Source organism: Psammomys obesus, unplaced genomic scaffold (genome assembly GCF_907164565.1).
Source record: "Psammomys obesus unplaced genomic scaffold, mPsaObe1.curated_primary_1811, whole genome shotgun sequence".
In the NCBI taxonomy this organism is placed as follows: Eukaryota; Metazoa; Chordata; class Mammalia; order Rodentia; family Muridae; genus Psammomys; species Psammomys obesus.
This window is the reverse complement of record NW_026585643.1, coordinates 6,523,507-6,537,585: the sequence shown is the minus strand read 5'-3', so window position 1 is coordinate 6,537,585 and position 14,079 is coordinate 6,523,507. Positions and strand designations below refer to the sequence as shown.

Sequence of the window (14,079 nt, the reverse complement as noted above, 5' to 3'; positions counted from 1 at the left end):
TTAACGGAACACAGGTGTGTGGTTGGTGGCTCTTAGTTTATTGTTACCGTGTCCAAATGACCGAATTTGTAGGCTTAACTCCCCACTTCCACATTTTAGGACTGACACAGTAATTAGAGGAATGGATCCAGTTGCACCCCACTCCCCAGGCTAGACCTGTGGGCTCCACCCATTCACCAGCAGAGCCCTCTATGAGGTGTAAGCAGAGTCCTCTGTGTCAAGAGCTGAACAGAAGGAAGCCGGTGAAGGTGGTGTCATCATCCTCGTCTGCAAACAAGCCATTAAACCTCTCTCCTCCTGTCACCTGCATCCACACTTCATCCCCGAGCTTCAGCTCCAGCACGATGCCACCAGAGGCCTGGTCCTCAGAGCTCATGTAACCATCCTTAGTATGCAGGACTTTTGCCCCATTTTTGACCAAAGACACCTGCACATTCCTGGAGAAAACTGTGATGTGGTAGGTGAAGTAATAGATGCCAGCCACGTGGCAGGTGAATTTCCCTGTCGCCACATTGTAATGGTTCAGTTCATTGTATAGGATCTTATCAAATTTAATGGGTGCATCAGGGGGAGGGAACTTACTGATCACTGTGAGCCCCACGGTGAAAGCACTCTTGGGCACAATGGGAGCCTCACCAACTTTCCCTTTCTCTCCTCGATCACCTTTCCAGCCTCTTATTCCTCGGACTCCTGGCTCCCCCTGGGGACCCACGGGTCCAGCTTCTCCCTTGGGACCTGGTTTGCCAATGGGACCCACTGGGCCAGGTAAGCCCTTGGGACCCAAATGTCCAGTACTGCCCTTTAGTCCTTCTGGACCAGTGGGGCCCACATCACCTTTATCCCCCTTCTGCCCCTGAGGGCCAGTCTCCCCTGGCAGTCCTTGCTCTCCTATAGGGCCAATGGATCCCTTTGGGCCATGTTTTCCTGGGGATCCTCTGGAGCCTGGGTCACCTTTGATGCCTTTTGCTTCAACTCTTCCATCTGCTCCTGAATAGAGGAAGGAAATGAAGAAGTGGTTGAGGAAATACTCCCTCCTGAGCAATGCTGGGATTTCTGTCATTAAGCAAAGTAGTGCATAGGTTTGAGATCTACTGAGAGTCTGAACATTCACAAACTCCCAAATTCCATGCAGGAATATGCACATGCAAACACGCACACACAACTTTTTTTTTTTTTTAAACTTTGGAGATCATGATAGCCAAGAATGACTGGATGATCTTGAATCCCACCCCCATCCCCATGCTTCCCGAGTTCTGGGACTGTAGCTGTATTTGACCACTCCCCTTTTATGCAGTGCTGGGAATAGAACCCAGGGCTTCATGCATGCTAAGCAAACACACTAACAACTAAGCCACAACCCCAGACTCCAAAAGTATTCCTCAGTCAGTGCCAGGGCTCCTATGAGCAATGACAGCTGTTCCACCAGAGTGATCCAGGTCGACCCAGAAACAAGACCACCCTTGGGAGAAGCGCACATAAGAGAAGGAGCAGGTCGATCAGGGTGCTGAAGAACAGGACCTCAGTCCCAGAGAAGTGACAGCGCCTTGGGGAGTGGACCGAAGTCGGTATCCATTGTGGCCCACATGCCTGTCAGCTATCCAGCCCTGGCCCGCCCTTCCACCTACTTTTCCTCAGTCTACACGAACACCCCCCACGGCTCACTTCCTCCACCTGTATTGGGAGGTAACAGCGCTTATGAACACAGAGCCTGGCTTACATGCTAAAATACTACTCTTTCTCCAACATGTGGACATATTATACAAGCAAATTACGAGCCTCCATCACATTTTTTTCTTGCATCTATAGAGCTAGGGCATTAGCAATCTAATTTATAGAACTCCTGTATTTTCATAGACATGTCCGACATTTCAGTCATCTCTCTCCCTGTCAGTTACTCCCTACCCTTCAGGTTGCAGTTCATTCTGGGAAGGTACTGGTTACTGAGCTATAACTCCAGCCCAGGGCCCCACTCAAGTGACATTTTCTCCCTGAAATAGGGCCAGATGCACTGAACAAAGTAGATCCTTCCTCCTTGGTGCTCATTCACTGAGTCAGAGGTCAGCATCCAGTGGCCTGCTACCCAAATCTGCCCTCCCACCTGATCTTGTACGAGCCATAAAGTAAGACTATTTTACATGTGTAGATGGGCAAAAATAACATCCCAACATGGTCCGGTGGCCACAGACCCATCATCTTAGCCACTCAGGAGGCTGACAAAGAGGACAGCAAGTTCATAGCTTTCCGGATCTACAGAGTGAGCCCCAGGCCAGCCTCAGCAACTTGATTACACTCTGTCTCAAACCAAGACGTTCAAAAAGAGAGGCACTGAGAGTAAGTAAACTGGACACTTAGCCAAAAATGGGACATCTACACCATCTCCTTCAAGACTCAGAAAACATGGTGAGAGAGGGCATGGAAAGAATGGAAACGCCAGAGAGGGGAGTGAGGAATGTTGTAGAACACTGACTTTCTGCTATGATATGACTGTTGTACTCTTGAACTCCCAGAAGCTGTGATCACCTGTACAAGACTGGCCCCCTGCACACATGGAAAAGAAAGGAGCTCATGGGACCCCACACTTCCCGTGGATGACACGCAGTCAGCGTTTGCTGTGGTGGGGACACATTCTCTTCAGTAGTTAGCTGTCGGTAAGATCGCCATAAGAGTGTGCCCTCACCAGGCACCTATGAATACTCTAATGGAACTCATCAGTTTACACACACAAGAAAACAGAAAAGATACGAGAGGACAAGCAGCAGCAATGGGACTGGCCAAGAGAGGGTAATGCAATGAGTGTGACTGAAACATCGTGTTCAAGTGTGAAAATGTCACAGTGAACTCCATTGTTGTCTACTAATATATGTTAATAAGTGTTTCTAAAGAAAGCTGTGGCATAGCATTTGCTTAGCATGCATGAAGTTCTAGGTTTAATCCCTAGAACCAGAAAACAAAAACTCCACACTATGCAAAGAGCATGTAAAACACAGTCTTTCAGCCACAACTCCCCCAGAACATGACACTTGTTTGTATGGCATCTGTGGCTGCCTGTTGGTGCACAGATGAATATCACAGCCCACAAAGCTGAGACTAATTCCCACTTAGACCCTTCTAGAACAAGTGTGCTGATCCCTGCGCAAATCTGTAGCTCTCACAGAGAACCTGTTGGTGGCTGTGGCAGCTGAACTTAATCAACTTGACCGCATCTGGAACCAACTAAAACCTAAAGAGCTGGCCACACCTGTGAGGGATTTTCTTGACTGGATCATTTGAGGTGTAAAGACCCACCCTAAGTTCGGGCCACACCTTCTGTCATCAGCCCATTGTGAAAGGGGGTGGAAGGAGGGAGCTTTTGCTTTTTGCCTGCTTGCCTTCAAATTCATCTATCCTGTTGCTGGCATTCCTTTGCTGGTGTTAGAATCTACTTCTTATAATTCCAACAAAGACTGAAGATCAGCAACTCTTTAGGAATTCCTCCGGACTCTAGAACCAGATTGGGGCTGTTGAGAGGTCTAGGCTCATGGATTGAATGACAGATTCTTTGCCTTTCGGTTGGACAGCCATTGTTGGACTACCCAGAACACAGGTTGTAATCTTCTGTCTCTCTCTGTCTCACTGTGTGTCTGTGTGTCTGTCTGTCTCCCTCTCCCCACCCCCCGTGTATGTTTATATTCATTCATTCTACCAATTCTGTTCCTTTAGAGAACCCAGACTAAAATAGTGGCTCATCCTGGGAGTACCAGACAGGTCAGTCCACAGTACCCCTGAACATCTATCTGATGTCAACTCAGCATCATATCAGAGCGCTGTGCATGGCTGAATGCAAAGCCACTGCTGACCTGGTTCTCCTTTCTCTCCACGAATTCCATCCTTCCCTGGGCCACCGGGATGTCCTGGTTCTCCTAGGTGAAAGGGAAGAAAGCAGACAAGAATTGAGATTCCAATTTCAATGTCCTGGCTATAAATCTCCAGGGATGATTGATACAGGAAGTCTTGGAGTGCCCAAGCCCACTTCTTTTTCCACCCTGCAGTAAAGGTGGTGTTGAGGCCTGTATTAACTTTTTGCATAACTATAGCCCCTCTGTTGAGACCTACTTTCATCTTTAGCATAACTGAAGCCATTTTGTCTTTAGGCTCCATTTTGATCATAAGGTGAAACTGAGTTCAAGTTCTCAGGCTCTGTATGCCTGATATAAAAATAGCTTTTTACTTACAATTCAGTACTTATTGAATGTTCTGCTTGAATTGTTGATAAATGTATGTTCTACTTAAACAAAACCACAATACCCAGCTATGTTCGTGAACTGGAAAGTCTCAAAGATCCCCTACTCTAAATCCCAGCCAATCAGCTTAAAATGTTTTGGCCAGCTACCTAGGCACAATGTACCTGAAATAGAATTGATTCTTCCTGCTTGCTTATGGTCTTTTTCCTTTAAAAACTCATTCTGAGAACAGCACAGGGTCACAGTCTTGGTTCCCAAATCCAGACTGTGTCCCCAATTAGTCGAACTTTGCTGAGCCTTCAATAAACTTCCATCAATCTGAGTCTAGTGTTCAAATGCACAGTTATTCCTGAATCCTGACAGTAACAACTGTTAGCTGCCAGGGTGTTGAATCATGTAGGATGAGCAGGTTCTAAAATGAGTTGGTAACTGACTTCCTGAGCACCCAGGAGCATGAGGCAAGGCAAACTAAGGCACTGAGGGCTATGCTGTAACTTTGTCTCAGAATGAGGATTTGGAAGTGAGCTGAAGATGGGAAGTGCTATGTAAAAGGAACTTTTATTCACCTGTTTTAATTGTCTTGAAGACTTACTGCATCTGTCTGCTAGCCTAGGCCTAGTCCTGGGAGCTTCTAGCCTCCATACAATCTAACCTAGGCCTAGAATGTTTTCAGCCTCTGAGACTTACTGTTTAACAAGCTCACCCTTTCTTGTTCTTACTGAGCTCTGGGCTGGCTGGTTCAATTCAGCTGTTCTGGCTCAAACTCCTCTCCCAGCTGACCAATTCAATATGGCTTTTCTCTCGGCCTCTGAATTGCTCTGCTTTGCTTCAAACTAATTCCAGCAATCTTTTCTAAACTTTTGGCTCCTTCTCATTCTCTGCCTCATTCCACCTCCAACCTCTTTCTCTGTAAAACTCTCCTGGTAAACTGTCTCATCTCTCTGTGTTGCCCCTTAAGTAATTTCCCTTTCCTCTTTCGTCTTGTGAGAGTTGGGCATATCCTATTCTGTCAAATCTTCTCTGATTTATCACTTTTTCTGCCACTCAATTAAACAACACTTTCAAACATGGGTGCTTCCCCCCAAAAAACTAACTTTACCTGCATTGTTTGGGATTAAAGGTATGTACCATCACGCCTGAACCTAAGCTTTTCTTTACCTGAAATGTGCTCTCTACAGGCTGGCTTTGAACTCAGGTCTGCTTGCCTGTTTCTTGGATTAAAGACGTGTTTGTATTCCAGCTGGACCATAGACAGTCTTTGGATATAATCTCTTGCTAGAGCAGCCATGCTCTAAATTAAAATTACTCTACAGTGCTAGATGTATCTCTCATTCTGTTCCCTTTCCACCACTCATTCAAAGAGTGGAACGGAAGGCACACCAGATTCCATGAAACATCAGGGAACTCTATGGTATGACTGTTGGGGAAGGAAAAGCACCATAGGCTGAGGGTGAATGCCACTGGACAAGCTGTGATGGGACACTGAAGTTCTGCTAGCCATACACTAGTCCTAAAGCTGGGGAGAGGTCGCCATGTCCCACCTTCACATGGTGTAAACAAGGTGAAATGACAAGACTATGGTGACAGAAGAGCTCACTAGGCCACAGGTTTTGTCTCACCCTAATCAGCCAGGACCCCAAGATTTCAACCCTACCATTCTAGTTGGGGGTTGACAAGCATCTGGGATAGCCTTCAGCTCTCTGAATTGGAGAGGGAAACAGACTGATTTGCATCCATCAGAATGCCTGGCATTATGGAAGCTCCCAAGCATCTCCAGGTCCCACTGAACTGCCAAAACTAGCCTCCTCTTCTCTGCACTACCCCAAAGCCTGAGCCTTCCTACCCCAACTTCTCTTTTTCCAGTCTTAGTTCCCAGTTCTCATTCTGTAGCATGTTCTCAAAGCTTTTATGATCACACAGGCCAGAGCATGACCATCTACCTAAATAACTACAGATGTGTGTCACAAACACTGGACTGTATGTTGAGTGTATGAAGCACACTGCACATCTTCAGAGGATGTGCTGAAGCAGGAAAATAAACAGATTTTCCTGCCAAGCAACACGGTTACATCGCTCTCCCAAGAAATAGCACTTTGAATATATACGCATATATATTAGAATATATAGTAGAATATACATAATGGAAAAATACAGAAACAAATGCTTTTGAGATTTTTGTTTTTTGTTTTTGAGACAGGGTTTATTTATTATGTAGATCTGGCTGTTCTGGAACTCCCTATATAGACCAGGCTGACCTTGAACTCACAGATATCCAATTGCTTCTGCCTCCTGAGTGCTGGGATTCCAGGTGTGTGCCACCATACCTGGCCCAGAAAACACATGCTTTTGAGAAATCTGTTTTGAAAGAGCTAGGGAGGTAGCTCAACGACAAAGAGGAAGAATGATGATCTGAATCTGAGTCCCCAGCATCCATGTAAAAAGCCAAGCATGGCTGTCCAAGCCTGTAAGGAGGAGTGGAGGTACTCGTGGGTTAAGAACAGGGGGAGCCTGAGGATTTGCCAGCCAGCCAGCTTTGTCAACATGGCAAGCTTCAGGTTCTGCAAAAGACCCTGCTCTCTGTAAAGCTGAGCAGAACAGAGGAATATACCTGAAAATGATGCATGCATTCACACATGTGCGTGCACACACACCAGAGAGAGGGAGAGAAGGGAGAGAGAGAGACAGGGAAAAAGAGATGATAGATAGATAGATAGATAGATAGATAGATAGATAGATAGATAGATATTGATTTTGAGCCAGGCATAGTGATATATGCCCAGCAATCCTAATACTCAAGAGGAAATAGAGGCAGGAGGATGAAGAGTTCAAGTTCAACCTTGGGTCACAGCAAGTTTGAGGACAGCCTAGAATACATGAGACACTGTGAAGAAGAGGAGGAGGAAGAGGAGGAGAAAGGAGACAGAGAGGAAGGAATGAGGAAGAGAAAGAAAGAAGGAGAAGGACAAGGAGGAAGAAAAAGAAGGTGGAGGAGGAGAGAGGAGGAAGGAGGAAAAAGAAAGGAAGAAGAGGAGGACAAGGAGGAAGACAAAGGAGGAGGAGAAGAAAGTGGAAGAGAGAGGGAAAGTTAGGTTGGAGAGATGAGTAAGCAGTTAAGAGCACGTGCTACTCTTCAGAGGACCCAGCTTTGACCCCAGATCCCACATGGCAGCTCCCAACCGTTGGTAGCTCTGTACTAGATGATTCAATGCCCTCTCTGGCCTCCTCAGGCACTACACACATGTAGTACCTAAACATGCATGCAGACAAAACATCCACACACATAAAATAAAAAATTCAAATCTCTAAAAATTGAAAAGTTTTTTTTTTTTTAAAAGAAGGGGGTATAACAACCAAGAAAGATGGAGAACAATTTGCAAAGGGAGAGGTAAACAAATTTGGCATTATATATGTGAGACTGCTCTTGAATTATCTAGTAATCATCTCTCCTCTTCATGTGTACAAAATATTTGATAAGAAACATTAAAACATCATGTATTCACAAATAAACCCAGAGCCAGATATGGTGGTATATGCCTCTGGTCACAGAGCGTGGGAAGCCATACGCTGCCCCCTCCGCAGTCACTTCGCTCTCACAGTTATCAGACGACTGGCCAATGCATGCTCACAGTGCTGATGGCCACGTATCCCTAACTTCACTTAACACATTTCTCAAACTGTAAGAGCACTGATGCATGACACTTTATTATAATAAAGTATAATACTTAACCTGTTTTTATTATTAATGATCATCTATTCCTTACCTAGCTTAGAAATTAAGCTTTTATCATAGGTTATGTGTGTATTGGTGGGGTTCTGTGCTTTCTTTGGTTGTAGGCATCCGTATGGATGTGCGCCTTTTCTCTGTGGATGAGAGTTATACTGTGCTTAGCCATCAGATTTCTCCTCTGGCCTCATAATATTAATGAGGCATCATCACACTCACAGTCTCCCACTCAAATGTCCCGTGGCTGCAGAAACACTTGATAACAGTCATCTCTAGTGGAGGAGAAGCCTGCAAAGGCAGGGTACTCTTGGTCTTGTCCTTCCCTCCATTCAGCACCTAGAGTAATAGCATGTGGCATAGAGCAGGTCTTCAAAAAGTGCCTGCAGGGCACCTTGGCAGGTGAGGGCTCAGTGGGCAGGTGGAACAATACCCCAGTGCCAAGTGAGTGGATGAAGGGGAAAAAGGAAGGCAGTAAGAGGCTGGAAGTGTTGAATACCTGCGTCTCCTTTGTCACCCTTGGCGCCATCTCGTCCATCTCTTCCGGGCAGGCCATTATGACCCGGATTCCCAGGGATACCAGAGTGCCCTTGCCTGCAGGTGTCCTGGGAGTTTACACTCCTTGCGCATGCACCCATAACCAGCAGAAGCCACCAAATCCTCATGGTCAGACAATAGCGTCTAGACTGAAAGAGGGAGACAGAAATTGAAAGATGCCCGTTTGCCGGGTGTAGGAATAGTTGCTGGGCATGGGTGTGGCCTCTCATCTCAACAATGGGACAGCCCATGGTCTTTGGGGAGTGGCATGGCCTCTTCTCTCTGCACTGACAAGGCCTGCACTGGATCTCACTGTGTCGGATGGTCAGGGCAGGGGAAAACAGAAACCAGGTAGCCGACAGAGCTGGCGCAGAAGGACCTTGTCATAAAGCCTGGCACAGTGGCATATGCCTGTAATCCCAGCTAAGAAAGAAATCACAAGTTCCAGGTAAGTACAGTACACAGTTATACAACACTATTGTTGTGAAAGAAAAAGAAAAAGAAAGTCAAGAAAAGAAGGGGGGGTGGACATTGTCCTTAGGTGGTAATACATGATTGGGACTGCTTTGAATGGTCAGTAAATGTAGTAGCCAGGTTCTGAGGTCAGAGGACTCTTCCATTCATTGTTGCAATTTGAACAAGCCACTTTTTTTTTTTGAGCCAGAGTAAAATGTTTTCTTATCCCATGGAGCTAATGCAAAGACCAAATGTGAACACAATCTACCTGAAAAGGCGCACTAAAAATAATAAGGCCCACACAGAATTATCAACCGAGTCAGCAATTCTATTCCTGGAATAGAACAAAAACAACAACAAAAACAAGCAAGCAAGCAAACAAACAAACAGCAACAAAAACTGAAAGGAGGGGCCTGAACAAGCTCCGTGTTCCTGGCAGCAATGTCCACACAGGACATGATGGGGGAAGCCTACATGGCCATCAGTGGATGAATGCTTATAGGATTTCTAGTACATAAATACAGTGGAGTGGCATTTGGCCCCAGAAAGGCAGAGAATACTGGTCCACGGTACAACATGGGTGAACCTTGGGGACATTAGGTGGTGACAATCTGGGACTGAAAAAAAAATCTGGTGGGACTGCTTATCTGATGTATGCAAAGTGATCAGCCCATGGAGAAAGCAATATGGCAGGAGCAAGGAGCTGAAGGCGGGGAGGCATCGATGCTTTTAAATGAAAGATGAAACTTCTGCAGCTGATGATGGTGATGGTTGCAGATGATGGGAATGTATTGATTGCTACTCTTAAAATGGCTCAGCCACTAAGTTTGAATTTATCTATCTATGTTATCACAATAAAAATAAGAAAGTGTTAAAGAGGAGGATGTGAGTCTGTTGTAGAAACACTGCCTCGCACTGTTGGAACTTGGGCCCTGGTCCACTTTATCATCAAGTTATGAGGACCCGAGCTCCGTACCAGCACCATACACACATACCAAAAATGATGTGGTATTAGCAGCCATGAACCAAACATCTACATTTGGACTGTGGCTACAGCTCAACACTGGAGCACTTGGGTCTCAAAGAGTCCTTGGCTTTAACCCCCAGTGCCATGAAACAAACAAAACAAAACAAAACAAAAAAACAAATTGAGCTTGTTGTTGTGGCTTATTCCTGAGCACAGAACAGGTTGAGACAAGGTGAGATTTGTCTGCAAACTACCTCACAACAGGATGGGCGTGCAAGCCCCTGCAGGATTTGAGCCTGTGAAATATGGATGAGTGGGATTCCAGATCAGGCTGAGGATCCACGCGAGTGTGCCAAATGCCACAGCATCTCTCCCCCAGGGCCTGTCTACCAGGCGTTCTGCATCTGGTACAAGGTCTTAGGCCCCAAATCCTCACCGGACTGACTTTTCAGCGTTACATCCCCCAGTCCCCATGATTGAATATGAAGCAGCAGAGCGAGCCATGATGGTTCAATGCCTGGACTATGGGGTGGCTGCTCTTTTAAGATTTAAAGAACAAAATCTCCACCCCCACAACCAAAGAAGAACACATATTAATGCAAGCCACCAGACCCCAGATCTTATGTACCACGGACAGCAATGTGGATGACCATAAGCCTTTGCAAAGGCAAAAGACACGGTGTCTGTCCCTTGAACCCAGTTGTGCCATCTCTAAAACTATTCATAATAAAGCAAAGATTGGTGTGCCAAAGGTAACTGCAGCATTATCTGCTAAGGTGGAAAAGGGCACGTTATGTAATGCCTAAGAATAGACTTAGGGGGTGGAAAAGTTTATGATGGTCAGTGAAGTATGTAAAAGACGCATGAAAGCAGAAGGATGCTGAGTTCAAGATCAGCACAGGTACAGATGAGACCCTGTCTCAAAAGACCCAGCCAAACAAAAAGAACTAAAATGAGGGCTGGAGGGATGGCTCAGCAGACAGGTTCACTTGCTGCTCTTGCAGAGGTCTAGAGTTCAGCTCTCTGTACCCACAGTGGAGAGCTCACAGCTGCCTATAACTTGGATGTAGGCCGCCTTTTTGGCCTCCGAGGTAATCCACACAACAGTCACATCCACGCACTCATACAACAAGAATAAAGGTTTAAAGAAATTTAAAATGACTTTTAGAAAGACAAAAATATCAGGAATACTATGAAGACATTAATGTATGTATATCATTTAAAAAAAAACTAGAAATAATCAAACATGTTAATGTATAAAATGGTGAGTTGGCAAGAGGCTTTCCTGTGGGCAAGAGGGAATGTTTTTGTAGTGCTAGTTACACATTTGTAGCTATTTTATTATTATTATTTTAATTGTGTGTGTGTTGAGAACTGAAGTCTTCTCCTCCTCGTGCTCTTAGCCTCCGGGCCAGCTCTCCTGCCACCTTTGTAGCTAGACACTGCCATCCAAAAGACTGTGCTGCTCTCTGGTGGAAGCTGCTGAGTGTAACGGGCTACAGAATGTGTTGACATACGCCTTTCATCCCAACAGAGGAGGCAGAGGCAGGCGATCTATGTGAGTTTGAAGCTAGCCTGGTCTACAAAGTGAGTCCAGGACAGCCAAGGCTACACAGAGAAACCCTGTTTTTTGGGGGGTAGGGGGTGGGGGCAGTTGTTTCTAGAAGAGGAAACCAGGTGTTTCCCTCTCAGTCAGAAGCTCAGTCCACTTGAGGAAGTTGAGTTTTCTTAGAGCCAAATCCATGAGTTCTCCACAGCAATTCTGCTGCTGCACTCAGAAGCTACTGGTAGATTCTAGGTCCTTCTGTGCTTTACCAGTGACCCCCTCATTTCCCTCCCTCCCAGGAAAAGCTGCTTGGGGGTCAGGGGGCTCAATGATCAAGAGCCTGATCTTCCAACAGGACCTGTGTTAAGCCCCCAAGTACCCCCTTGGCTGCTCACAACCGACTGTAGCTGATGATATGACGCCCTCTCCTGGCTCCCACACACTCGCGCTTTTCTTTTTATCTTTAAGCCACTTTTGATGCCTCTTCTGATTAATGTTCTCCTGTTCACAGTCAAGGGTAAGACTATTACCAAACATCTCCCGTTCCTTACGTCCCCCAAAACACTTCAGAACCCTTACTCAGCTCCCAAACACTGACATTTAACAGAAACTAGAGGAACCGGAATCTTACTTTTTCAAGACTGGGTTTTTCTATGCAGCTCGGGCAGCTTAGAGCTCACTGTCCTTCTGCCCCAGCATTCGGGGTACTGGGATGGCAGCTGCACTGCACCAGGCGAGCGGAGCTTGGGAAGTCTTTTCTGAGGCTCATGAGGGATGACATCCTTCCACACTAAGTGTGGAAGTATTTATTTCCCCTATGTATTTGATACAGTGTCAAAGTATGCATCTTTTCCTCAACATATATTGTTTTTTATAGACTGTATGGATTAGCACAGCCGTAACTATTAAAACAGACTCATTTAAAATGTGTAGCTGATAACCTATACGTTTCTCTAGAAAGGTCTGTTATTCTTGTGCCTTATCCTGTTTTTTACGCCTCCTCACAGCCAGTATTGCAGAATTCTAGCAAATAAAATACTTTGCTTTTCTCTCTTGCTTAGCCTCTCTCCAGCACCCGTGTGTGTGTGTGTGTGTGTGTGTGTGTGTGTGTGTGTGTGTTTGAGACAGTCTCATAGTGTGGGACAGGCTGTCTGGCCTGGAATTTACTCTGTAGTCCAAGCCTGCTGTGTCGGCCTCTCCAGTGGGACATATCAAGTATGAACTACCACACCTGGTTTGTTCTTCAGGAAAAAAAAAATTAGAAGCAGATTACCTCCGCCCTTACCCAGAGCTTTATATACACCACACCTGGCTACCTCAGAACCCAGGTTGCCTTCAGCTGAATGTGAAAAAAAATCCTTTAGTGCACTTACCTGATCCCTGGAGTTGCAGGCTAGATACAGGCACTGTGTGAATAGGGAACCCACACAGTGTAAATAAAATCATGCCTTCCTGCCACAGGACTCCCAAGTGGATGTGGCTGCAAAACAGCAGGAAGGGGAGGGGACGGAGGGAGGCACAAGACGTCTTGGACACGCTTCAAAACTCACAACAGCACTGGGGTTGGGTAACATCTCTTCAGAGCACAACTTGGGTGTGGAAAACTTTGTTCCTTCTCTGTCCTTTAAGAAGACTCCAGATGTTCCAGCAGGTGGAATGTGGAAGAAGAGATCCTCACTGCAGGTCTCTTTCCTTAAAGTGAACAGTTTCCTTTGTTCACTGAGTCCATTTGTTGGGCAACAGGTATAAAAATGACAATATGGGCTGGAGAGATGGCTCAGAGGTTAAGAACACCGCTCTTCCAGAGGTCCTGAGTTCAATTTCCAGCAAACACACGGTGGCTCACAACCATCTATAAAGGGATCTGATGCCCTCTTCTGGCAGCAGGTGTACATGCAAATAGAGCACTCTACATTAGATAGATAGATACATAGATACATAGATAGATGGATGGGTGGATGGGCCAATGTGACAGTAACTGGGTAGGCTTTGCATTATAGACCATTAGGATCACCTTCGTTTACTTAGAACTTTCAAATGATTACAGTTACTGTTGTCTGTAACTTTCATGAAGGACAAAATTAAATTCAAGGGATTCAGTTAATCCACTTGTTCCCATCCAGGTCTCTGCAGAATCCTGCAGGACACTTTTTTTTTTGAGACAAGGTTTCTCTGTGTAGCCTTGGCTGTCTTAGAACTCACTTTTGTAGACCAGTCTGGCCTCAAACTCTGTGGTCTGCCTGCCTCTGCCTATGTGAGTGCTGGGATTAAAGGCATGTGCTACCATGCCTGACTTGTAGGGCATTCTTGCTAGCCAGAAGAAAAAGTTCCTCATGTGTGCTTTTGGGGGTAGTGTGTTCATGAGTCATACAGTGTTCTGCCTGCCTGTATGCCTGCAGGCCAGAAGAGGGTGCCAGATCTCATTATATAGATGGTTAGGAGCCACAGGTGGCTGTGTAGTTGCTGGGAATTGAACTTAGGACCTTTGGAAGAACACCAAGTGCTCTTGATCTCTGAGCCATCTCTCCAGGCCCTGCACTTGCAACTTTTAAAGCTCTGCATAAAGAGCTGGCACTCTTAGTGACATTGCTCTGTCCTTTAAGCATACCAAACTGTAAAATAAAGTTATTTT

The 14,079-nt window shown here is 45.8% G+C and overlaps 2 protein-coding genes across 2 annotated transcripts in view; both read right to left on the bottom strand.

Moving 5' to 3' along the window:
• Positions 1-17: 17 nt before the first annotated feature.
• LOC129684245 (complement C1q and tumor necrosis factor-related protein 9) lies at positions 18-8,606 on the bottom strand. The gene is made up of 3 exons (XM_055617336.1): positions 8,441-8,606; positions 3,837-3,899; positions 18-987 (listed from the first exon to the last, which is right to left on the bottom strand). The coding sequence occupies exons 1-3, from the start codon at positions 8,604-8,606 to the stop codon at positions 218-220; spliced, it is 999 nt and encodes a 332-aa protein (XP_055473311.1). The 3' UTR covers positions 18-217.
• Spata13 (spermatogenesis associated 13) overlaps positions 8,551-14,079 on the bottom strand; it is a 140,632-nt gene continuing 135,103 nt past the window's right edge. Inside the window, exon 12 of the mRNA XM_055617313.1 lies at positions 8,551-8,627. Within this exon, the coding sequence (XP_055473288.1) occupies positions 8,623-8,627 (5 nt within the window). The 3' untranslated portion in view covers positions 8,551-8,622. The remainder of the gene's footprint in view (positions 8,628-14,079) is intronic.